This window comes from Anguilla rostrata, chromosome 10, assembly GCF_018555375.3.
Source record: "Anguilla rostrata isolate EN2019 chromosome 10, ASM1855537v3, whole genome shotgun sequence".
NCBI lineage: Eukaryota > Metazoa > Chordata > Actinopteri > Anguilliformes > Anguillidae > Anguilla > Anguilla rostrata.
Window position 1 is genome coordinate 31,918,351 of NC_057942.1, and position 25,446 is coordinate 31,943,796.

Genomic DNA, 25,446 nt, shown 5'->3' on the forward strand with positions numbered 1-25,446 from the left:
CAAGACAAAACGTCAAACGAACGTTTGTTTAATGCTACACGACCACTGGCTTCTGCTGGCATCAAAAACAAACAAAAAAAGAAAGCGGGTCACAAAGCTGTGTGAATTTTGTTAGCTTTCCATACTTTTCAGCAAAAAAAAAACAGGTGCGGATCGCGGACAGCCAAAAAAAGTCGAGTAGACTCCTCAGCCGGTAGGAGGCATTTGGCTCCGAATTTCTCGAGCGACCCGATTGGATAATTGACTGACTGAAGATACTGAGATCTCCAAAAAAAAGTTGGAGATCAAAAAACAAAAAAAACAAAAAAAAAAAAACAACTAATACTACGAACGGTATTTGGTATTAAAAAAACTCATCAATACAAAGAAGGGGAAGAAAAAAAAAGGAATAAAATAACAATAAAGATAAAATAAATTCAGTCAATAAATGAGAAAATCTGCACAAAGGCTATTGTGAGTATCCCTTTCAGACCACAAAACATCAGTGGTTTCCGGAGATGTCATTCGCTTCCCTGTACAATGTGGAGGGAAGGACTCTGAATGGAAGTGGATGAAGGACATCTGCGGATGATAATGGCCAACAGAGGCATTCACTGTCAGCACAATGGCTTGTCTGGAGGAATGTCCTTGGTCTATCACCGTAGCAACCCACCGAGGGGGGAAACAAGCAATCAATTTAAATCAAATCAAATTTTTAAAGCATAACATTTAAAACGGAACAATCGGCATCCAGATGCTGAGAGGGGGAAAAAAAGGCTTCTCCTGGACCGGGCTCAAACACGTCTTCTCACCCGGGGAAAATGGGAAAAAGTTCATATTTCCGTCTTGAACATGCAACCTTCAACTCTCTCCATTTCTCTCTCTCTCTCTCTCATTCACAAACACAAACACACACATCACACATGTGCACACACACACTCCGCATACACACAACACACACACACACACATATAGTGCACACACACACACAGTGTGCACACGCACACACATACACACACACACAGCTAGTCAAATCAAACGGGACGGTCCGCACAAGGCTCCACTAATTTCTGCCCCAACCCTCCCCCCCCCACCCCACCCCCCAATTTATCACCGCCTCTCACCCCTGTCTCCCTAATGCGTTTCTGATTGCGGGCCCAAACACCTCTCTTGGGCGGACTGGGACGGCCTGTTTCAGGCACAAAAGCCGAGAGGGCACACAATGCGACCGTCCGGAGATACGTCCAGGAGAAAGAATGCCAGAGTCACTCCAGAGAACGGAAAAACAACCCAGACTTTCACCCTTTAAAGGAAAGCGTGTGTTCCTCCACCAAACCGCGTATCACCGACTCCTTTAGAAGCAACGTTTCTAATGGTCCCAAGAAACAGCTTAGTTTCAATAGACAGACAGACAGATTATGTACAAATACTGTTTCGAGGTGTACAACGTTCCAAATATTTACAATGAACGTGAACAGACATTTCTGAACGCAGATGTGAAATCTGAGCTTCGCGATTCCGTTAAAACACTGCAGCGAGCGTCTTCCGGCGAAACTGCCCAACGCGACGCGCGAGCTCCCCACCCCGTCTCAGGCCCTGGGGCCCGGGGGTCGGCGTCTGAGCACAAACCTGAAGTCCGCTCGTGGGGAAAAAAAAAAAAAAAAGAGAGAGAAAAGCGAAGCTCAACAACCCGAGCGGTGCACCATGGGTAACCGGTGGGAAAGGAAGACGGTTCCAGGCCGCTGTGTGTTCCGGGCGCTCTTGGCGCCAGCCTCCGCCGCGGACGGGCAGAGGACCCCCCCCCCCCCCGGAGACCACCGCCACCCTCGAGGGCCTGTGGCGAACCGGCGGCGGGGCAGGGTAACCATGGCAACAAAGGTGAGAACAACCCTCTAACTGCTCGGCGTTTCACAGCGCCTCCCTTCCGCGAGGAGGTCGGGCGATAGCACGCCACTTCCTGCTTCGACACGCACCCCTGGGGGGTGGGGGGTGTGTAGCGGTGGTGTCACAGGCTGCATCGCCTGGCAGTAGGCCACCCTGCGGCAGGTTCCGCCTGGGCCATGGGTGGGGGGAGAGGAGAGGAGAGGCTCTTCCCCTGAATCCCAATCCCAAAAAGCCTGCGGGAGGTCCCTTGATCTGCGCGGCCATCGCAGGGTGGGGGGTGGGGGGTGGGGGTGGGGGGGATGGCGGTTGGCGCGATTGTGCTGTTCTGTTCTGCTTAGGGTTCAGCCTGCGTTTTTTTTTTCTGAGGGTGGGGTGGGGGGGTGAGGGTGAAGTGAGGACACACGTGTTTATTCGCCGCTCTCCCACCTCTCCCTTTCACTGATGAGAGCATGCTCAGTGTCCAGGATGAAAAAAACCCACTTAGACAGACAGGAAAAACAGCTGCTACTGCTGCTGCATGCTTTTTGTTATTATTTTTTTCTTTTCTTTTCTTTTCTTTGAAAACCATCCACTGCCCATAACTATGTATGAACTACAAGGTCATTACGAGCACACCCTAATCATACAGCCACCTGAGATACCACTCCATTTTCACATAAATTAGGTGTCTGTATTTATCATCTATTTTTTATCCATCTGCCAGTCTGTATTGCCAGTTGTACAAATGCTAGGTGTCCAGCCAATCCATGCACCCCCTGGTCTGAGCCTTGGAGGAAGACGAGGAAGAGGAGGAAGCGCATAAATAAAGGGCGTACGTATAAAGAGAGAGAGACGAGGGGATGGAGATAAAGGAAGAGGAGAGAGAAGGATAGCGTGAGAGAAAGGGAGGTCTTTCTCACCATGATAAAACACCTCAAAAACAAAAATAAATAAATACAGCCCAACGTACAGTTGAGATAAACATGGAAATGCTTGAGAGAAAGAAAAAAACAAAACGATTTTACACATTTTGAAGTTAGGAGATAACTTCATAACAAACAGTGGCTCTTGTGAAACACCCATAACCCCAAACAGAGGAGAAGCACAGAATGATGCAATATTACACAAAGACGGAGACTCGACAGAACGCTGAAATGGTATCCTGCAGATTATCGTCTGGTCTCGTCTGGCCGTCGCCCCCTCGAAGGGCACAGAGACACGGCGCTACTGTACTCGCGCGATTCAGCACCTACAGCAATGAGAGCTACGGCAGAAACATCACTCGCTCTCACACAGCTCAGGGGAGACATGCCCCCCAAACAAGCGGCACCGACTCAGCTGGAGATGAAGATGCACTTCTCTAGGCATTTTTCTTCCCTTTTTTTTGCTTTTAAATTATTTTGTATTTGTGTGTGTGTTTCTGTGTCTGTGTGTGCGTGTGCATATGTTTGTGTGTGTGTGTGTGTGTGTTTCTGTGTCTGTGTGTGCGTCGTGTGTATGTGTGTATGTGTGTATGTGTGAGCGTGTGCGTGTGTGTGTGCATGCGTATACGTGTACGTGTGTGTATGTGTGTATGTGATGAGTAGCAGGACAAACTAAATATCAACAGTCAGGGACACAAAGTACACGGAAGGACAAACTAGACATCACACTACATGGCCCCTTAGTTGGAAGAGGCCTTCGCGGGTTAGGAGTGATGACACTATTAAATATTAGCAAATGGAGAACAGTTACCACCAAGCACAACCGCAGGTAGCACCGATGCTAAAGGGGATGGCTAACGTTGCGCTATTCGTTTGCGATAGCAGCATTTCGCACAGTGACGCGGTATCGCTTGCGCAGCGTGAAGAGGGAGGAGAAGCAGGCCGGAGATATCTTCATGGACTTCAATAAAACCGCTGTTCGGGAGCCTGAGAGCCGCCGAGCGGCCTGACAGGAGGCAGATCCGGCAGGGTGAGTGAGTAATAGATTAAGTTTATCTTTCCCGCCGAGGAGCGCGGCTACCTCAGCCGTTGCTACAGAGATCAGCGCCGGCTCGGAGCGGGAGGAACTAGCGGAGCTACGGGCTGATAAATCCGGTAGCGGGAGTGATGAAGTAAGCAAGATGACAGAGCCGAAGATAGCGGCGTGTATGTATTTTTTTGCGACAGAGCTACGGACGTAGCCTAGCGGTGCTTCCCATCTTCGACGGGCCCGGATCTGACAAAAGTAAGAGACGAGTTTTTCACAACAAGAGAGACGTTCGAGTGCGAACCGCTCCATTTCGCCAACCCCCCGCCCCCCCGGCGTGGTACCATGGGCTGAAAAGGAGGGTGAGGGCGAGCTCCAGGTTCCCAAACGCCGCGGACACGATCGCCAAACCGCCAGGAGCCACATTTTACCCGCTCGCTGCTGAGGCGGCGGTTCTCCTCAGAGCAGAACTTAAAGGAGCGAACTGGGATCCTGACACACGCAAAAAAAAAAAGCCAAAAAAAAGTCCTTTATAGAGTTCCTGCGTTCACGGCGGTGCCCGGGTTCGAACTTCCTGGGAGAGTTCAAAACGAGAGCCACGCTAGAGAACGGCTCCCCCCTCCCCAACCGAAGATCCTGTTCCCCAGGGGTTGGGGTTGGGGTTGGGGTTGGGGGGGGTACACTATTCTTCCCCCCCCCCGGTCTCCCCGGCCCTTTGAAGGCAGGATTGCGCGCCCTCGGACGCCGCCGTCAGCCTGGCGGAGGAGCTTTTCTGTTTCATCCGCTTCCTCGCGTTCGGTAACCCCAGAGCGCGGGGCTGCCCCCCCAAAAAAACCCCCGGCCGCAGCTTTCAGAGTCAAATCCCGCAGAACTAATTTCTAAATGCAGCCTATATAACATTTATACAGCGTGCCAAGCAGCGCTCACAGACTCTCGAATACCAAGATCTGTCTTCAATAAAAAGTCGAACGTTTCGTTTCAGTTTCATTATTTTGTTCCTTTTCTTTCTTGAATGTGTATGTGTGTGTGTGTGTGTGTGTGCATGTGTGTTTGTGTGAGTGAGTGCGTGTGTGTCTGTGTATGTGAGTGTGCGTTTGCGAGTGTTTGTGTGTGTGTGTGTGTGTGTGCGTCTGCATGTACATATGTGTGTGCGCGAGCATGTAGGTGCGCACGTGTGTGCGTGTGCGTGTATGCGCATGAGCATGTACACACACGTGTATACACACACACACAGACACACACGCACGTGCATGTACATACGTGAATACACACACACACACAGACACATGTATACAGTACACGCACACGCATACACACACACACGTGTATACAGTACACACACACCAGATATACATTCTATGCACGCGTTTTGGCTGCAGGGAGTCTTCGCACCCACACACCCGCGCGTTGGGAGACAGATGCATTCTTACATAAGCCCTTATATAATGCGGCTCACCCTCTTTCACAGACATGCTCCTCTTTCACAGAAAGAGCAGGAAGCCTCCGCTGGGCAGCTCTGTCTCACCCTCAACAGCTACCAGACACCCAGCGCCCCGGCGCTCCGGAGATTTACGGGATAAGCAAACACATACACACACAAACACACACACACACACAAACACACACACACACACACACACACACACACACACACACACACACACACACACACACAAACACACACACACACACACACACACAACACAAGCACACAAACACACACAAAAACACGCACACAAACACACTCAAAAACACACGCACACACACAAACACACACATAGACACACACGCACACAAACACACATACGCACACAAACACACACACACGCACACACACACGCACACAAACACCCAAAAACACACACACAAACACACACACACACACACACACACAAACACACACTACACAACACACACAAACACACACACACACACACAAACACACAACACACACACACACACACACACACAACACACACACAACACCACACATCACACACGCACACACACACTCTCAAACACACACACGGACACACACACAAAACACACACGCACATACACACACGCACACGCACACACACAAACGCACACAAAAACCCACACACACACACAAACACACACACAACACACACACACACACTGCACACACCGCACAAACACACACATACACACACACACAGCACACACACACACATACACCACACACATGCACACACACACAAACACACAACACACACCACACACACACGACACACTTGAACATCGCAAATCCCTAACCATGGCACCAGACACATCAAACAAGAACACTGAAGAGAAAGTCACGGGGCGAGCGTAAACAAGGAAGCGAGAGAAGAAGTGAGAGATGTAGGGAGAAGGAGGGAGAGAGGGAAGCTAGAGAGAGAGAGCAAGTGTGAGAGAGGGAGCAAAAAAAAAAAAAAGGGCAGTATTCATTCAGACATAAAGCCATCCCTCCCTGCAGCAGCGCTCTCTCATTCAAAGGCCTTTAGCTTCCCTTTGATGTGACTATAATTAGTCTATACACTCTGTGAAGTGTTTTAAAAGAAATAAAAATTACAGCGAAACAGTTCAGCGCTCCAAACACGGGGAACATGGTGGGAGCAGGGGGGTGGGAGAAGAAGGAAAAAAAAATAGAAAAAAAAAAGGAGAGAGAAATTAATCTGGGCGCTTTTGATGTGCTTGATCAGAAACGTGTTTATTAACTGGAAAAGGGGAGTGGTAATTAACCCACGGACGGCTTGTTTTCTTCGGGTCTTCTTATGTGTCAAACGGTGCATCCTGCAAGGCCGCCCCCCCCCCACCCCACCCCCCCCACCCCTTCCCCCTGGACCATTTTCCCTTCAATTAACTGGATGTTTTCTACGGCTAAACCAGGCTTTAATAAACAGGCGTTTTTTTTTATTGATGATGATGATGATGCAGATGAAAAATGAAAAAAGGAAAGCGTTGTCATTCTGTAAGATGGCCAAACGTCAACCAAACGGGTGTGGGGTGTGAGTGGGGGGGGTTGGGGGCGCATAATACAAAAATCATTCAGTTGTCAACGCTGAGGCGCTACGGAGACGTGGGGGGTAAAAGGGGTGTTTGTGTGTTTGTAGAGAGGAGGGTGGGGGGGGTTTGGGGGTAAGGGGCTCCATCCAGGCCTGGGATAATTCCACAACCCTGTGGCCAGCTGACCCCTGCGGAGGTCGGAGGTCAGAAGTCAGGTTTTGTCCGGAGACGCTGAGGTGGGAGGGCGTCCGGGCGAGGTGCGGGGCGGCGAATGGGGTGAAGGGACCCGCGGGCTGGGGTGTCAAGAGGGGCCGTCGCCCCACTGTCAGTCTCGTGCCCTCTGCTGACAGGGACGGGACCCGGGGGCCTGGGGGGGGACCTGGGGGGGACCTGGGGGGCCAGTGGCGGGACCTGCCACCTATAGGGACGGAGATCCCCCGGCCCATGCAGGACAATGGCAATAATCCCATATGCAAAAGCACTATGGCCTGGGGGGGGGCAGTGGATAGGGTGTGGAGAACTGGCAATGACTGGCGCTTAATTGCATTTAGATACAATTCGGTAAGTGTGAAGAACATACGATGTGTCAATGTGCCATTTGGGTATCTGTGTTTATCCGTGTGTGTGTGTATGAGTGATTGAGCAGGTGTGGGTTGCTATGTGCATGTTTTTACATGTGGGTGTATGTGCGGGTGTTTTTTTTCTGAGTGATTCTGAAAGTGTGTGTTTGTGTGTGTGTGTGTGTGTGTGTGTGGTGTGCTTGCAGTCTTACATTCTCAGGCTCTCGTTCTGCACCTCTTTGCATGTCACACACACAATACATGCGGATTTGAGACTCCATGCTGAAGTTGCCTTGCGCAAACACAGCTTTTTGCGAAGTTTAGAAAGCAGGTCCTGACGGGGGGGGCCTTCTCACAGACGCCCCCCGTCTCTCTGACCTGGGGCCCACCCGCCCGGGGGAGGGAGAGAGAGCCACCAGGGGAAAACGGTCACGAGGACCGCCACCGCAACCGCTTGGCGGAGGGGCTCAAACCACAGACTCAACGCCACATCAATATTTAACAGCCTGATTACAATCGCAAATACGGGGAAGACAAGAAATAAAATAAAAAGCCAAAGATATTCCTGGAATTACCGCTGAGACACCACAAACCCCCTACCCTATGCTCCCCCCCCCACCCCCCCACGTTTTTTTTTTAAAGAATAAAAGAACGCGCTTTAAATAATTTGGGTTCACGTAGAGTCTAAGCGGGAATTGCGCAAGATCAAAGCAGGAATCGCCGGGGCCTGTCACCGCGGCGATCGCGCGCCGAGCAACCGGCCGCCGGCTCGGAGCGTCCGCACAGGACTTACGTAACGCGCGCGATACAGACCATAATGCCCGTGACGCGGACGGGCTCGGCGAGCGTCGAAACGAGCGGAGCGCGACAGAGCGGGCTTTTCGGGAAAGACAACTTCTTCCTGAGGAGGTCGAGAAGGCTCCCTGACTTCTCCCAGGGCCTCCCGCGTCGCGGCTTAACGGAACATCGTTCGTTCCCCGATCGCGGGGAAGAGGATTCCGCCCTGGGACGGGGGTGAACCGGATTGTTTACAGAAGCGCCGCTTTTTTTTTTTCCCCTCTCAAAGAAACTAAACGTTATTTATTTTTAATCGTTCCGTCGCGTTTTTTCCCCCGCGTGATATCGAAAAAAAGCAGCCCCCTCTTTTTCTCCCGGGCGTTATTAGGGTAAAGACCGAGGAGGAGGGAGAGGAAGAGCATTTCTTTTTCCACACTTTATTTCTTTCATTCCTTCTATCTTTTTTCTTTTTTTTTTTTAAAACTCACCAGCTCCACGAAGGACAGGCCGCCGTAACTGTGCGCGACGAAGAACACGTCCTTCGCCGCCGATTTCGACACGAAATGGTCCCACACGTAGACGGCGTGCTCCTCCGGAGAGCTGTTCTCCTGCAACAGAAACACAAGCAAAAAAAAAAAAAATTAATTATAACCATTATTAAAACAAATATCCAAAGCTGCAATTTACTGCACGCTAAAAAAAAAAACTCCTATTACGAATACGAGCACTCCGGAAAGTCTTGCAGGACCACGTGTTGAGAGTGTTGGGTAGCGATTCTGCAAATGCTGTTTATTTTTAATCAATGAACCTTGCATATATTGTAAACACCCTGAACGTGAAACTCGATAGCACCGCGACGCTACGTTTAAATCTTAATTTGCGCTGCACGCCGTCGGATCGATACTTCGGCTATAAACCCAGACAAAAGTATAATCGCGGAACATATCGTAAGGTCACAGTCGCAAGCAGATGAGGACAAAAAGAATGAGAGAGTTTTAATTAACGTGGAACAGGGAAGTTCTTTTGCTGTGCAGTAAACTAACATAACATCCATTGCCACCTCTGCAATATCGATTCCTGTGGTAGATACTTTTTGAACAAAGCTTCACCTCCATCAATGCAACGGGCTGTACATTAAATAAAGGAGGGTCATGGCTTAAGAGTTCCTTTCTATTCTATTCTATTTATTAGCAAACACTGCCCCTCCCTCAAGTGATTGACAGTAAGTTCCCTCAAAAGTAACCTCTGTAGAGGCTTGCTAAATGCTTTGGAAGAGGGGCCTGGTAAGGCCATTCCAAAAATTCCTCAGAAATATAACGTTTTTTAATGGACCTTCACTAATTGCGGTTGTTTGTGGCGTGCTCAATCTCCCAGCAAACGCAGTTGATAATTGAAACGTAAATAAATAAATAACCTTTCCATCAATTGGCTAATAAACTGTTACGCTGTCACTGCAGAAAATAAGCAACCGCGAATGAAAAGAGGGACACAAGAGGGGGGGAAAAGAGGGGGGGGGGCTAAAAACAGGATACGGCACAAGGACCACCTAAAAATCGGGAAATACGTTTTTACCAGATTTCCAGCGCTACCCCTAAAAACACTCAAGTGCAATAGAGGAGAGTCGCAGTCTTCACCCCCAGCCCGGTCAGTCCTGGTCAGGCAGGTCTGTGGCCAGACTTGGTCCCTCAGGACGGTCACACGGACACACATCGACTCAAAACCGAGCATAAATGTAAAAAAATAAACCAACAAACTAAATAAGGTGCGGAGTCGGGGGTCGAGCCGGGAACAGCGATTCTTCAGCCTTCATGTTGCGTTTTTTTGTTTGTTGACATTAAAGAGGGGGGCGGGCGGGGGTGGGTGGGGGGCTGGGGGGAGAACCCGTCATCAAGCGTGATGCAACGCGGTGCAACCGCGCCACGATCTCTGCGAACGAAAGAACCAGGGTCCCGCCGACCGTGGGTCGGGGGTAGGTCAAATTCCTCTGAAGCTTTGCCTTCGGGTTAAGCTAGCACCTCGCCACCGCTAATCAAAACTGTAGCCTAACCGCTTCTCTTCGACCGGCCAACGCACCGAGAAAAAGTGTCATACAACACACATCAGTTTAAAATATGTCATTTTCTGTCGCAAGACACTTGTAAATTAGGCTTTTGGCGGGTGAAACCGTACCAATTCGAAACGCTACCCCACCCAGGAGGCAATTCACGCAACTGTCCGTCACCTCTCCCAGGCCAACGCACAAAGTATTACTGATTTAACTAGACGTGTCACCCAATTACCCTTATTATTTCTTAAAGTCATCGCGACACGCTTCGGATGTGGCCTCACAATACGCCGCGCTCCTGGCATTTAGCAGATGGTCTTATCTAGACTGACTCACAATGTGCCCGTCAACACTTATCATGCCATTCGTCTGCGCGCTTCACTTTAGGAGTCTTCCGCATCTCTCCTCCAATCAGCGCAGCTGTCGAGAGTTCAGCCACACCGGCATCAACGTCAGTGGGGTTCCAATATTTACAATAGCACGTGAAAGCTGCAATCGTAACTTCTGTAGACAAATATATCGATGCAAATGCTCCTGCAGGTCCAGAGTACCCGCAATATGTTCAAACATGCCCTCAATGCCCACAACGGTGCACTATAACCCTTTAAGGGGTAAGATTGGGTTAGAGTGCGATTAGAATGTTAGAACATTCTAACTGAGCATTCCAATGATGATGTAACAATCACTACTGGTATCTGAAAGCTAAGGATTTTGAAAAAAAAAAAAAAATTCTTACTTCCACTTCCTTTAACCATTTGAAGAGTAGGCTTTTTGTAAATTTCCCCACCCCCCCCCCAATATTCTAAATCAGTATTCCGGAACTTTCAATTACCAGTAGTGATTGTTACATAAGCATTAGAATGTCCAGTTACTAACATTCTAACCTCATATTTGTGATCTTCTCTGTAAAGGGTTAATTAAACCTCAAATAAATATGGCCGTCTATTCTCGAGTAGCCTTTCCAAAAGGGCGGGGCGGGGAGGCGATGGGCCCCGGTGCGGAGCGGGCCCCCGGAGCGGAGAGGGCCCTATCAGGCAGCGATTGGGCACGGCCAATCGCCGTGTCGCAGCCCCACGTGGAGAAGACGCCGGTGGCGGCGGCCAGGTAGCGGAGCTACCCCTTATCAACAGCTCGCAGATCCCCAACACCTGGCCCCGGCCGCCCGCCCGCCCCCCCACGCCCCCCCCCTGCCCCGCCCCGCCGCGCGTGATTGACTACCTAGGGCCCCGATAGCGGGGCGAATTATCTAAACAGCATTTGCATATTGGTGTAATTATTTCCGCGGGTTAATTAGCTCCCGCGAAGCAGCTCGCCACCCCCGAGACCGCTCCCGGTGACAGGCTTCGCATACTTCCTGTACGCGCGCGCCAAGAACCCCTGACAGGCTTCCCCCGCCGCTGACCTGTTGCCAGCGTCTCAAGAAGCGACTGTCAGTCGCCGTTTCGGGGGGTCCGTGTAGCTGCGTCGCTGTTTGTTTGTTTGTTTATTTATTTATTTATTTAATCGGCCGCTCTCTCCGGCTCGTAGCTCGCGCCGCTACAACAGGCACCATCTTGCGGGGAACCGAAGCGGATAGAAGCCGCCATTAATAAAGATGAAAACAATAATAATAATAATAATAAAAAAGGAATATCTCCGACTCTTAAGCACTGGGGGGGGAAGAATAAACTCTGGTTTTGCTTATTGCAGCCGCGGCGTAATACTGTTACTCCGCTCGTTTTTATTTCTTTTTTTTCCCTTCGACACGCGAAGCCTCGCCTTCGTGCGAAGCTTCCACAGACCCGGCCGACTGCGAAACGCGCGCCGCGCGCCGTGCAATTCTCCGCCGACTTCGTTCCGGCTCCGGCGGACAGAAAGAACGAAAGAAAGGAAGGAAGGAAGGAGCGGCAGACGAGGCGGCGGCGGAGCGAGTGATTCTCTCGCTTTCGCTCCCGCCCGACAGCCGCTCTCTCTCGGCTCGTGTCAGCCCTCCGTCAGAGGCGCGCGTTCTCGGGTCTGAAGGGGAACCACGCGCGCAACACACAACACGTGCACACAGAACACACACACACACACAACACACAACACAGCACACACGGAAACACACACACACACATGAACACACCCCACACGGAAACACACACACACACACACACAAACACACACACACACGGAACACACCACAACACCACACACACGGAAACACACACACACACGCACACGGAAACAAGCACACGCACACACACACAACGACCGCGCACAGACACGCAGCAATCACTTTTCTGTGCTCTGCAGTGTATGCCGTTAAAAAACGCACATGCCTGTATGCATTCAGAAATGGGTCAATACGTGTATGAATCAAGATCAACCTGACCACAGTTAAGCCAGATGCAGCACTGACTTAGACGTAAATGTCCAGGTAATTCAACTCTCACAGATAAATACGTCAGTCACGGACTGAATACACTAACCTCACTTGCTGCAGTAGCAGATCTGAGGTCAGTCAGCAGTGTTTCCCATTGCTGTTGTGAAGTAGTGGCTCTGCAAACAGAGGCCTTTTACACTGCTGTAGTAACTGATCTCAGATCAGTCAGTAAGCAGCAGTGGGAGGCCTCACTCTGCTGGCGCCAGTCCTGGACAGAAGGCCCCAGGGCCGTAAATCCCAAACTGCTGCGGGGGGAATCCGGCGGATTTAGAACTTAACTTCGCTCTTCCCGAACAACCGCGTTCCACATCCGACACGGGTCGTCATGCGCCCGGTCGCTTCCGATATCGCACGCCGCCGAGGCTGACTAGGGATTTGGAAACCTTAGGGGTTAGCTTCTAGAGTCCGTGAAATCCTTTTCATTGTTTTCATCCGGTGTGTTCTGCACCCAACAGTTCGTATCTCACCTGTGCCATTACTGTACCTGAAGTGCTCCTGTGTACACATAACACAAACCGAGGGGATAAACTGCAAGCGAGGCACGCATACCTGCACAGAAACATGCGCGAGCATCTGCCCGAATCCCTGTGACACGCAACTTCTGCCTCAGCTGATGTGTGGTGAGCGTTCTGGCACAAAATGGCTGCCGTTCATCACCCAGGTGGGTGCTACACATTGGCGGTGGTTGAGGGGAGTTTCCCCCTCAGTACTGTAACACATTTCAGTGTGCGGAAAGTGTGATAAGTAACTTTTCCCCGGAACAGTTCAGCACTGCTCAGATGTGGTCATGTGACCCATGATGTCACATTAAGCCATGAACTCAATACCCACTCCTAAACTTGATTGAATTTCACCACCAAAGAATGGGCCCGCTACCCCAAGGGGCGTGCTGCATCCCCGTCCACGGGAAAGCCAGATAAACTCTCACACCCAAACTCCGCTCCACTGGATATTTAACAAAGCCCCTTCCAACGAGAAGCATTATTTTCATTTTCGTAAATTAAATTTAAAAACAAAATGAGCAGCTCCGATTAATCACATGTTTTGGACTTAAAAACGCGAGCCTTCAACGAGGCGTCTGCAACGCTGCACACACGTGCGAATTCAATAAACGTCTCGAGAAATGAAACGCGGTGTTTGCGTGCCTGCGTGCCCGCGCTTCCGTTGAAATACGGAAATTCCGTCCAAGGGCAAAACCGCGACGCGACGGTGAGGTAACCGAGCCCCGTGCACGAGAACGCCGCAAGGCGCCGCGGCAAAGGGGATCCAGTGACGCGCGGGTAACCGGACGCTCGGCGACGCCGGCACCGAAACCGCGGCGGTACCCTCAGATGACACCGGGCGTCGTTCGGATACATAATGCATACTTCCTGCGCGGAGAGAGAAGGTGTTGATGATACGATGCGTGCGCGTGAAATATGCATGCCCGCCGTGGGAGGCTGAAATTACCGATGCCTCCCACTTCCTGCGGCCGGACGGCGTTTCTGCGCACGCTCCCCACGCGGCTCCCTGTTTAACCGGGCGGCCGTGCGGTATAATGGGTAAGGAGTTAGTCTCGTAACCTAAAGTTTGCAGGTTCGATTCCCCGCTAGGACACTGCCGTTGTACCCTTAGGCAAGGTACTCAGCCTGCATTGCTTCAGTATTATATCCAGCTGTATAAATGGATACAATGTAAAATGCCGTGTAAAACGTTGTGTAAGTCGCTCTGGATAAGAGCGTCTGCTGAACGCCTGTAATGTGAAGTAACCGACTGCATACCTGAAAGCGACGAGGACGCCGAAGACCAAAAGCGAAACGCGTCAGGCGACTGCAAAAATTTCTCTATTCAGCTTTATTACGTGCCGGGTTACAGTTCAGCAAAGCAGTCTGGGAATGAGTTTACCGGGTGAAAGGAAAACGTAGCGATTCGCGAACGACAGGAGAGGAGAGCATTATTCTAAAATCTCCGAGGGTCATAAGCTGAGGGCTTTACCGGAAAGAGGGTCACAGCGCAGCGACAAAACAGAGGAGAAGTTTTGCCAGACTTAACAAAGATGGAGATTACCGAGGTGCGGGGGGGGGCGAGGGAGAGAAAAGCGGCGAGGTAAAGGAGGGAGAGAGAGAGAGAGAGAGAGACAGAGAGTGAGGAAGAAAGGACGAGAAACACACACACACAAAAAAAAAACTTTAATACGCTATAAAGATCGTCACATCCACCGTACGACGGGCTGACCTTGCCGGTGTTAAGCTAATCCGACCATATTTGGTAGCGCATTGTTTCAGATCAATAACTAATTAACAAAGTACAAAAGGGAGTTGCCGGGGTTCTCAGGAACGCCCCGTTAAAAAAATGGCTTTTGGCTGCAGAGGAGCAGAAAGGTCACCCCCGCCGCACCTCCGCCGCCCTCTCCCCGACGCCCCCGCTGTCGGACCGAATTACTCTTGCCAATTAACCGACGCGAGTTGAAGGGAAACGTGCGCGCGGACAAGAGCGCGTAGGACACGGACGCGCCGGAACGACCCGCTCCCCGCGGCGCGGCGGCGTAATGACACGGGGGGGGGGGGGGGGGCAGGTTGGTTCGGGGCCGGGAGCGGAGCGGATGTGTTTCTTGGTTGACCTGACAGGAAGATTGGGATCAGCACCGTCTCTCTGTACAAGAGGCCAGGCCGGGGGGGGAGGGGGGGACCATAGAAGGGGATATTGAACAGCTTCAGAGGGGTATTCCTGCCCTGTATGGAGGGGGGGGGGTCACCAGCTATCTGCTCCACTGCCAGGTTCACATGCATACAAATGCTCATACTCACACGTGTATGCAGACAGAATTACAATACGCACGACAACAGAGAAATACATACACAAATGCTCAATACACATGACAGAATCACATACATGCAAACACACACACACACACGAACATAAAGATATACACACAAATGCTCATACTTCACACATACAGACAGAAAACACACACACACACACACACACACACACACACACACACAGAAAGACAGACCAACACAGAAATAACCTCTGACTCTCTCTCTCTCACTCACTCTATCTCTCTCTCGCTGCCTCTCACTCACATTCTCACACACACACACACACACACACACACACACACACACGCACACAGAAGAGCCGGCAGGGTTCAGCAGGCCACACGGCATGCTTCTCGGCCGCATTATCAGGTGACCCGCCGAAATACACACCCCATGACACCTCTGACCACGCGGAGCATCAGGCGCGCGGACGCACGAGAAACCTCCGCCTGCGTCTGCAAGCCGGGCATCCAGAAACAGCGCAATGAAAAAAACACAGACTGGAGACAAGAATCCCACCGCCTCCCCCCTCCCCCCCCTTCCCCCTTGAGGAACACCGAAGGTAAAACAAGGTATAAATAATGTATGGTATTCCTTATCTTATATATACATATACAGTCCATGAGGTACACATCGCATTCCCACTGCTGCTAAGGCTACACTTTGTGTCACCCTCAGAGAATGCAGAAACTACATTCAAAAGTGCTGACTGTAAGTTAGAAAGTTCTAGATTGACACCTTTTTACATGGGCGTCAGCCAGTGGCATGCTAACTCTTATGGGCTCATGCTAACCCCGAAGCCTTCTCATTAGGACCAATTACTTCCAAAGCAGCTGTCCGCGGGTTATAAAAAATTAAGCGTCGGACTGCTTTACGGAAATGGACAAATACGTGGAAAATATATCGAAGTTAGTGATATAATCAAAAGAAATTCACGGCTGTGAAAAATGCTTATTATATTTTTTTAAAAAGCACATGCATAAATTCACTGCCGTGAAATATACTTTCAAAAAAGAGCATAATTTACATTATAGTGTTGTACATTTCATTCTTGTAATGGATATTCATACACAACGGAAAGGAGGCAGTAAATGACTCAAGTGAAAGTGCGGACACAAGGCCACTAAAACAAACCACTTTATGTGTTCAATAAGCTAATATATATTGCAATATATATGCTTTCATTTGGAGAAACAAGTCAGACAAAACCCCTTAAAAACAATGACAGGAAGCACAAAATGACCAAAGTCAGCAAGCACATATTTCCCACTCATAAGCACGGGGGAAACATACTTTTGCAGCTAAAATAGTAAAATAATTGAAATATTCATAACAGACGCAATTTTAAAAAGTGCATAACATTTAAAATTTTGGCCTAAATATGACAGTGGATGAACAGAGGGAGACGGGGGGAAAGCAGGCAGCTGTGTGAAAGGGCCCCTTCTTTCTGAACATTTGACAAAATGCGACAATAAATGGGAGGGGGGGGGGGGGTGGTGGTGAGGGGAAAAAAAAAGTATTGTGGTCATTTTACTGAAATAAGTGGCATTAAGAGAAAAGGCAGGCCCGGGGTGGGTTGATTGTCCTTTGCTCTTTTCCCAATAGGCGGGACCGTAATCCGTCCCAGTGCGCTCGGAGGGAAAATCTCAGGGAGCTCCTTACAGCCGTGAATGCGTTTTTTTTTTTTTCGTCCGCCCCCGTCCCTCCGCTTGACTGGCAGAAAATGGGTAACTGGATTAGCGCTAACGTTGGGAGTAAAGTGAACTCCCAAACTTCTGTATTAGCGAGCGCTAAGGAACTCAGCGCGGCTAAAACGCGGGGCGGCGGGCTGTGATCTCCGAGAGGCCTGGAGATTAGCCAGGGTTGGGAGGTGAGACGCTGTGAACCCGGGGGCTAAAAAGTACGACTCCTAACAGCAGTTAAGGGCTTATTAATGTGTGTGAGGAAGCGTGTTAATCAACTCAACTTTAACTCGGGGTAGCGTCGAGGCGCGCCCCCCCACCCCCCCTCTTGTGTGTGCCGGTGGTCCTGGGACCCCTTCGCAGTGTGTGCGTTCCAGTTTGGAATGAGGGGGGGGGGGAGTTTAGCAGTCTGCTTTAGGGAGGGGGGTAGGAGGAGGAGTCACACAATGCTCTAGAATAGATGGAAAATTCCAAGCAAAGAGGCTTGATCTGACCCCCCCTCTCCCCCCCCACCCCGCTCCATCCACCACACTTCCCCAACAGAGGAGTAAAGAAATAAAGACACCCCCCCACTCCCCAAGCCTCTGGGAATTGCCTAATGAGGGACGAGCCAAAAATTTGGGGACCATTATCCGAACGTTTTCGGAGCGGGGAGGTGAATTAGAGCTCTGAGCGTTTACTTCACCGGGGCTCATCGGCAAGGTCGTCCTGTTGGCGGTAACGGCGCACACACGTTGGACCCAAGCCCTGAGCCACATGTTAGCATTTGAGAGATCCTTCCAGAACCTGTGTTGCACATCAAGTAACCCAGGATAGTGTTCATTGTTCTCGGCTAGAAATAGCTGTACAAAATAAGTAATTGTACCTTACTGAACCCGTGTTCAGCAGTTGTCACGTCATGAAATGCACTCTGTACTCGCTTGGATAAAGCGTCTGCCAAATGAATGTAATGTAATGTAATGTAACCTAACGTACCATGAAATATTTTTAGGCTGTTATTTGCCGGTTTCTCTTTTTGTTTTTGAAGGTTTCATTTAACCCTTTAAATAAGTGGCATTAAGAGAAAGCTAGTTGAGTAGGTTTATTAGAATATTCTTTCAGAATTCTAAGTCAGTGTTCTAGGACTCCATGGTTTCAGTTACCGCTAGCGGCTGTTACAGCAGCATTGCATTAGAGTGTTCAGTTCAGAACGTTCCAATCACATATTTGTGATGTCACACCATACAGGGTTAACAACTGACAGATACAGTACATTGGGTCAGGTTGGGGTGGCAGGTGCTCTATGGCATTGCTTCCCAAACCTTGGACACCATAGAAGGGGGGGGGGGGGGGTTTAGGACAATTCCAAGGGCCTTGACTGACAGGGGCCCTCAAAAAATATTTATAACATAGGATTTTCAGGGGTGGTGGGGCCCAACGCGAGATCTTTTCGAGGGGCCCAGAATCCCCGGCGGCTGCCCCTCCCGCCCCAGCGCTCCCCCTCTCCGTCTGCCCGCCGGAGCCGGGGAAACGCCGCTCGGCGGTTTCGCTGCTAATCTGCTGACATTTGCTGTCGGCGCTCAGATATTCCGCTCGGCAGATGTTTTCAAAAAGCGAGAGTTCTGTCTTATTACTGCTCGCGCTAAAGACGCGGCGCCTGCGGGCTCGTCTGACGCCGTGTTCATCGCCCGGACCGAATCGCTCCTCCGAGGCCGCCGTGCGCGTGAGACGGAGCTGATTCCGCCCCCGCGGAACGCCGTCACGGCAACCGCCGCCATCGGGATGCGGATCTTCCCGTCGCCGCGGCGTCGGCGCGGAAACCCGGGTTCCGATCCCCGATGCCCGACCCGTAACCGGGGACGTCGAAACCCGGAAACTCAACTCCCGCCCGCCGCGAAGATCACAGCCTGGACCTCGACAGCCAGAGCAGGTTCCAGCTCCAGGCGACTAACACCCCAGCTCTAACGTACGAGACACCCCAAAAATCCACCCGCTCCAGCCGACTGACACCCCAGCTCTAATGTACGAGACACCCCAAAAATCCACCAGCTCCAGCCGACTAACACCCCAGCTCTAACGTACAAGACACCCCAAAAATCTATAAATCAAAGCCTTCAGACCAAATCAAAGCCAGATACCAAAGTAACTACACATGAGAAAAAACGAAAGCACATCCGTCCATCCATAATCTATACCCGCTTATCCCAGGCAGGGTCGCGGGGGGTGCTTGAGCCTATCCCAGCATGCACTGGGCGAAAGGCAGGAAAAACAAGAACACAATAACAATGAATTTGGTTCGTAGTTATGAAACCATAGATACCTGGAAAAGCTCAAAAGAGCCATGCAAAAACGCCCGGCAGGGCCACACTCGCCACCATTGCTCGCGACCATCGCCATCGACGTTGGCGTGACAGCGCCTTTCCCGTGCATTCCCTTAACGTGCTAACGTGCTAACGTGCTACCCGCCCCGGCATGCGTAATGCACGGCGGCGCGGCGAGCGGGAGCTAATGTCAAAGCGTGAATAATACGTCGCGCCCCCTGCAGAATAGGAAAACCTTGGGTAGGACCACTCTAACGATCTCACGCTGCTAGCATTACAAAGTGCAAAAGGTTCAGGAGGAAGAGAGAGGGAGGGAGGGAGGGATGGGGAGAGAGAGAGAGAGAGAGAGAGAGAAATAGCGAGAGTCGACTCATTATAAGGTTCCGGAGCTATTCCAGCTGAAATATTTATTAAGATATTAATATCGGCTCTCCCTCTTCATCTTCTCTCAGCTAATGCGTGCACACAGCTCACTTTCTCTTTCCTCCTTTCCCCTCTCCCTCCCTCTCTCTCTCTCCTTCTCCCCCCCCCTCTCTCTCTCTCTCTCTCTCGCACACGAATGGCAGCCACAGCCCGCTGCTCTCAGTGAAGCAGAAGTCCACCCCGCTTAAATACTCCGTAACCACATTTGGAAATCCACCCCCCACCCCCGGCCCCCACCCCCCCCCCACCTCCCCCCACTCCCTCCCCTCCTTCACTCATACAATATCACCCCCCCCCACCACCCCACCACCCCTCCTCCCTCCTTCACTCATACAATATCACCCCCCCCCAACCCCAGTATCGTCAGGCGGGGGCCCGTAATTTGACGAGCGGCGGCGGTGACAGAATGCAAATGCGTGTCAAGCCGCGCCGCGCCGGAGTTAGCGCGTGTCACCCACCGCCCCGAGACTCCCGACTCCCGACTCCCCTTCCCTTCCTCTCCCTCCTCGTCTTCCTCCCCCCCCACCCCCCACCGTCTTCTTCTCCCGTCCGAGTTGAGAGGGGGAGAAAAAGAAAAAAAAAACTAAATTTCATTCCCTCCGCCTCTCGGTGCGATCTTCCACGTAGCTCGGCGAAAAAAAAATCTCTCGGACGACTTCTTGCGGATTTTAACGTATTAAAAGGAAAAGGACGGGGGGGGGGGAAGGTAAACGCGATCATTAGCCTGACGCGACGGAGACGAGGCCGTTACGGTCGCCGCCATCGCGGGGCCCGTAGGGAGCGCGAAGAATGATTTTTATTTATTTATTTTTATATTTATTTATTTATTTTAAAGCGGCTATGGCAGAAGGTGTAAATAACACAGGTAATTATAGCGCATTACTCCGTGTGTACCGGCGCAATCCAAACCGCGGCTAAGTGGCCCGCGCTGACAGCTCGTTCGCCAGCGACTAAGCCGTGTGGCGCTAATCGCTTCCGATTGGCTGGAGCAGCGTTCCCCCACAACCCATGGTGCTGCTGCCCTCCACTGTAACGAAACGACCAACCAAACTTTCCACTCAGATTACAACCAACCAAATTTTCCACTCAAACTACAACCAACCAAACTTTCCACTCAGATTACAACCAACCAAACTTTCCACTCAGATTACAACCAACCAAACTTTCCACTCAAATTACAACCAACCAAACTTTCCACTCAGATTACAACCAACCAAACTTTCCACTCAAATTACAACCAACCAAACTTTCCACTCAGATTACAACCAACCAAACTTTCCACTCAGATTACAACCAACCAAACTTTCCACTCAGATTACGACCAACCAAACTTTCCACTCAGATTACAACCAACCAAACTTTCCACTCAGATTACAACCAACCAAACTTTCCACTCAGATTACAACCAACCAAACTTTCCACTCAGATTACAACCAACCAAACTTTCCACTCAGATTACAACCAACCAAACTTTCCACTCAAATTACAACCAACCAAACTTTCCACTCAAATTACAACCAACCAAACTTTCCACTCAAATTTCTCATTTTAATTACATTTTGTTTTTTACAAACTTACTTTTTCACATCTGACTGATTTCAAAATTGCTGGGACTGAGTCGTGGGACTGGGGAAACTACCTTATAGTATTTTCAGTATACCTACCCTTAGTATTTGTGCATGTGTGCGGATGTTAAGTTTATGAGGTAGTTTTCTCCTCTGTTGACAATGACATCATTATTATGGATTATGTGTCCAGGACTCGCATTTAAATAGCAATTCCGAAGATAAGCATATCGGGAGCCTGTGGAGGTGCCCACGCAGCTCTGAGCATGTGACCGCTGACAGAGCCGCTCTGGGACAGCCGCGGGACGCACTGAGCGCGCTCAGACGCGCAGAGAGACGGACGCGGGCGGACCGGGCCCTCACCCGAATGGGGATCAGCTCCGTCTCCTTCTCTTTCTGGGGGTTGCGGTACTTCTCGTAGAAGTCGCGCTTCTTCTTGGTCTCCTTCTCCTCCTTCCGCTCCCTCTTCTCGGCCGGCTCGTCGGGGCCCTCGGGCGAGGGCTGGGGCGGGGCGGCGGGCTTGGCCGGCTTCTCCACCTCCAGGTAGTTCTCGTTGGGGTTCAGCACCATCACGCCGTAGCCCTCCTGTTAGGGGGGGGGAAGGGGGGGAAGGGGGGGACGACAGATAAAAAGAGAAAGAGAGAGAGAAAAAATATATAGATATTCCACTGCTCCTGCCCCCCAAAAATGCACGTGGTTGGCCAAGAGATCGCCACAGTGACGCCCAGCAAAGAAGAAAGAACTTTTTTTTTTTGTTTTTTTACAAATGACCAACAATTTTGTAGGAGGGGGCCTCCAGTGCCTGGGGGGGTAGTGGGGGGGGGGGGGGGGGTGCTGTTGCCATGGGCACCCACCACAAGAGGAAAGGGCCACTTCGGCCCCCGATCGCTGACAGAACTCTGCCTAGGTGAACTATTACAGGAAGGATTAGTACACAGTGACAAGCAAACCCGCACGGAGAATTGCAGTTAGTGTTTCCAAAGGGTACGTGTCAGTTGCTATCAAACGCAATCGATTCCTACATCAATCAAGGCTCACACACTGGAACCCGGGAGCGGCCAATACGCTGGCATTTGCTTATTTATTTATATGTTTGTGTGTTTTTGTGGGGTCGTTCCAGAGAGGTTTAAAGGTACACAGTACAATACGGACCTGCTCTATGTGCGTATATGTCAGCATTGACCTGCATACCAGACAACAAGCAAAACAACAATATATTTTTTCAAATTGCCTAAAATCATACTGGATTTTACTACTAATAATAATAATAATAATATTTAAATATTTCCCCCACAGTAACACACAAAATTATGCTGCAATGCTTACATTTGTTTGCAAATATTTATCTTCAAAACACTTCAAAAGCAAAAGTTCCCCCAATCAAGCTTTTGACTGATTCCATATTTTGCACAACTATAAAACGTTTCAATTAAATTCGCTCAAGTTTAGAAAAAACCCCACTTCATTTATCTTTCATAAACTGAGAACGAGGAGATGTTTGTGAGCACTGTTGGCCAGATTGCAAAAAAAAAACACTGTATTCCATGTCCAAATTCCCTTCCTGACAAAACAGCGTTTTTAAGAGTCCGCTGAACGTTACGAGCCAGAACCACGGATACGCCTCCCAAATTTGTCATCAGAAGCCAGTTCTGAGCAGACAGCTACACCTCTCCTGTTTTTTAATAAGTGTTAAAGGCATGGGTCCCTTCTTAAAGCAGACAATTCTGCCAGGGTGATAAGAAATCTGTCCCCCCGTGATACGGCTTCCACAGAATTTGTGTTGACAACAGCAAAATGACACATTCACAGCTTTGGAGATTATAAAATTATACTCGTCTCACTTTCCCTCACTAACTGCAAAGGCAAATTTAATCCCTTCATTAAATGTATTAAAATGCGCTACATTTCAACGCGTTAAATCAAATTATATTGTACGACTTGAATAAATCTAATTAGAAATTGTAAGTTCCAAAATCATTTTGAATGCGGCCAAGCCGTTAATGACTATTTAACAACAACAAAAAGATCAAAGTTAACATTTGACTTTCGAAAAGGTACTGCATTTAATTTTTTAAGAAAATCCACATTGTTTTCAAAGTTCATATTAATTTTCATGACAACAAGCAAAAAATAGAACAGTGTATAGGTTTGTAATTTCCAACTAAGTCAAAAACAAACATTTACATTGCTCTCTCTAATTAGCTAAAGAGTTAATGGCAACACAGCAAAACAACATGCATATATTAATGATTAAAATAACAGTATTTATATTAAAAATACTGCTGTGCTCTTCGCTTGATTACACACTGTACACACAAGCCCTTCTCCAGAACCTAATTAAGATTTAAAATCAGAAAGAATATAACATGAAAACAAAATGGCATAGTCATTTACTATAAGATACACTCTTATACACTCTCGGACTGAATAAAATAAAATACTTCAAAGACTGCTTCTGATATTCTTTATAAGCAAAATAATAAAAGCAAATAATTAATAAATGCACACAGGCAATAATGTTTAATGTAATTTCAAACACTAGATTTTCCTTAGGTGCATTCTCTCACATCAACATGCAGTTATGCCTTGTGCCATTTTGACAAAGGCTGTTATTATTGATGGCAGGTACGTCATCCGCCAAGTTACGGCTTGGCGGGGCATGCCCCATACCTATACAGAACCAAGAGTTTGGCCCTGTTCAGAGTTTCCTACAGAAATAGCCACAGTGACCACAGAGTCTCTCTCCCTAAATACAATGAATAACCTTCTGACCTCATGCAAAAACACAGAGTTCAGATACAACTTCACACGTCCACACAATAAAGCCCCAAACTTGGGTTGGTGTTTCCTTTTTCTTCTTTTTCCTGGCGATTTCATCATCACAAATGTTCCAGGCCGACAATCAATAATTCTGCCCATTGGACATTCGGCTACATCTGCCAATAACAACATCTGATCAAAGTAGTCTGATCAAAGGAGCCAATTGCAGGATACCCAGACACACAAGCAAAATGGATATATAAGGAAGTGCACATGTGATGCTATTTCAGCCAACAGAACATGTTTTTAACAACTTTGCGATCGCCATTTTTGTTTTGTGTGGAAGCTAGCTTGCTTGCGAACTAATAATTTCCAAAAAATGAAAGCTAGTGGTTTTATAGCTGTATACATGTAGGAAAACCCTTTTATATTTCCGGAATGCATTCTCTATCATTTCACATGTAAACCCCACACAATATCTTTTCATGACTAGGGATGGGTATCGGTTAGCCTTTTACAGTGCCTAAATGATGATAAAATATCTTCTACCTTCTTTAAAACAACGAGGAAACTACAGCAAGAATTATACTTTTTTTATTGCAAAGGCCCATTCCCTTTGTTTGAATCCTTTTTGAGAAATACAGCCACACTTTGAACAATTTCGCTTTTGGCATTTTGACCCAGTTTAACGATAGCTAGATAGCTACGGGTACCCGAGTCGACAGAGCGACTATAGTAAGGTTAGTGAAGATGGCAACGAAATAAAGCACCAAAATCTGCTTTGCGATTCGGTCGAGTAGGAGCCAGCCGTATGGGAACCGCTGCCATAGTACTGCTGGGTTTCAGTACACAAACCTATTCATGATTCTGACAGCTACATGACTACAAGGCGGGACCTACAAACTTGGACTACTACCGCAGGCTTCACCTAGCCAGGGGCTTGTTCTGAGGGGCGGCAGCTAATACCGCTGGAGTCATTTCACAACAACGTTACACGCAGCGGTCAAAATGATCAAGAATACAGGGAAGACAAATGACCGTCAATTTGACCGTTCATGGCCATTTTAATAAGTTTTACTTTATTTCCTTACGCAATATTGATATTCGACTGATATTGTGACTATAGTGAAAATATCTTTAATTCCAGAGCCAATAGTCTATGATGAGGGAGACAACTTATAAAGTCAATAAATAAAAGAATGAAATGTACACATATATGAAATATGTAAAATTCATTAATGATAATAATTCATAAAAGTTCAAATTTGAAGCCTTTGATATATTGAAAATTTTAAAGTCCTTTTTTGAAAGGTTAGTGTCTAACATTGC

At 49.1% G+C, this 25,446-nt stretch overlaps 1 protein-coding gene across 1 annotated transcript in view; it reads right to left on the reverse strand.

The window, feature by feature from the left end:
• The window catches only part of arb2a (ARB2 cotranscriptional regulator A), a 161,775-nt gene that overhangs the window by 69,497 nt on the left and 66,832 nt on the right, over positions 1–25,446 (reverse strand). The window contains exons 7-8 of the mRNA XM_064296526.1: positions 21,721–21,942; positions 8,627–8,746 (exon numbers count right to left, since the gene is read on the reverse strand). Coding sequence (XP_064152596.1) covers positions 8,627–8,746; positions 21,721–21,942 — 342 coding nt within the window. The remainder of the gene's footprint in view (positions 1–8,626; positions 8,747–21,720; positions 21,943–25,446) is intronic.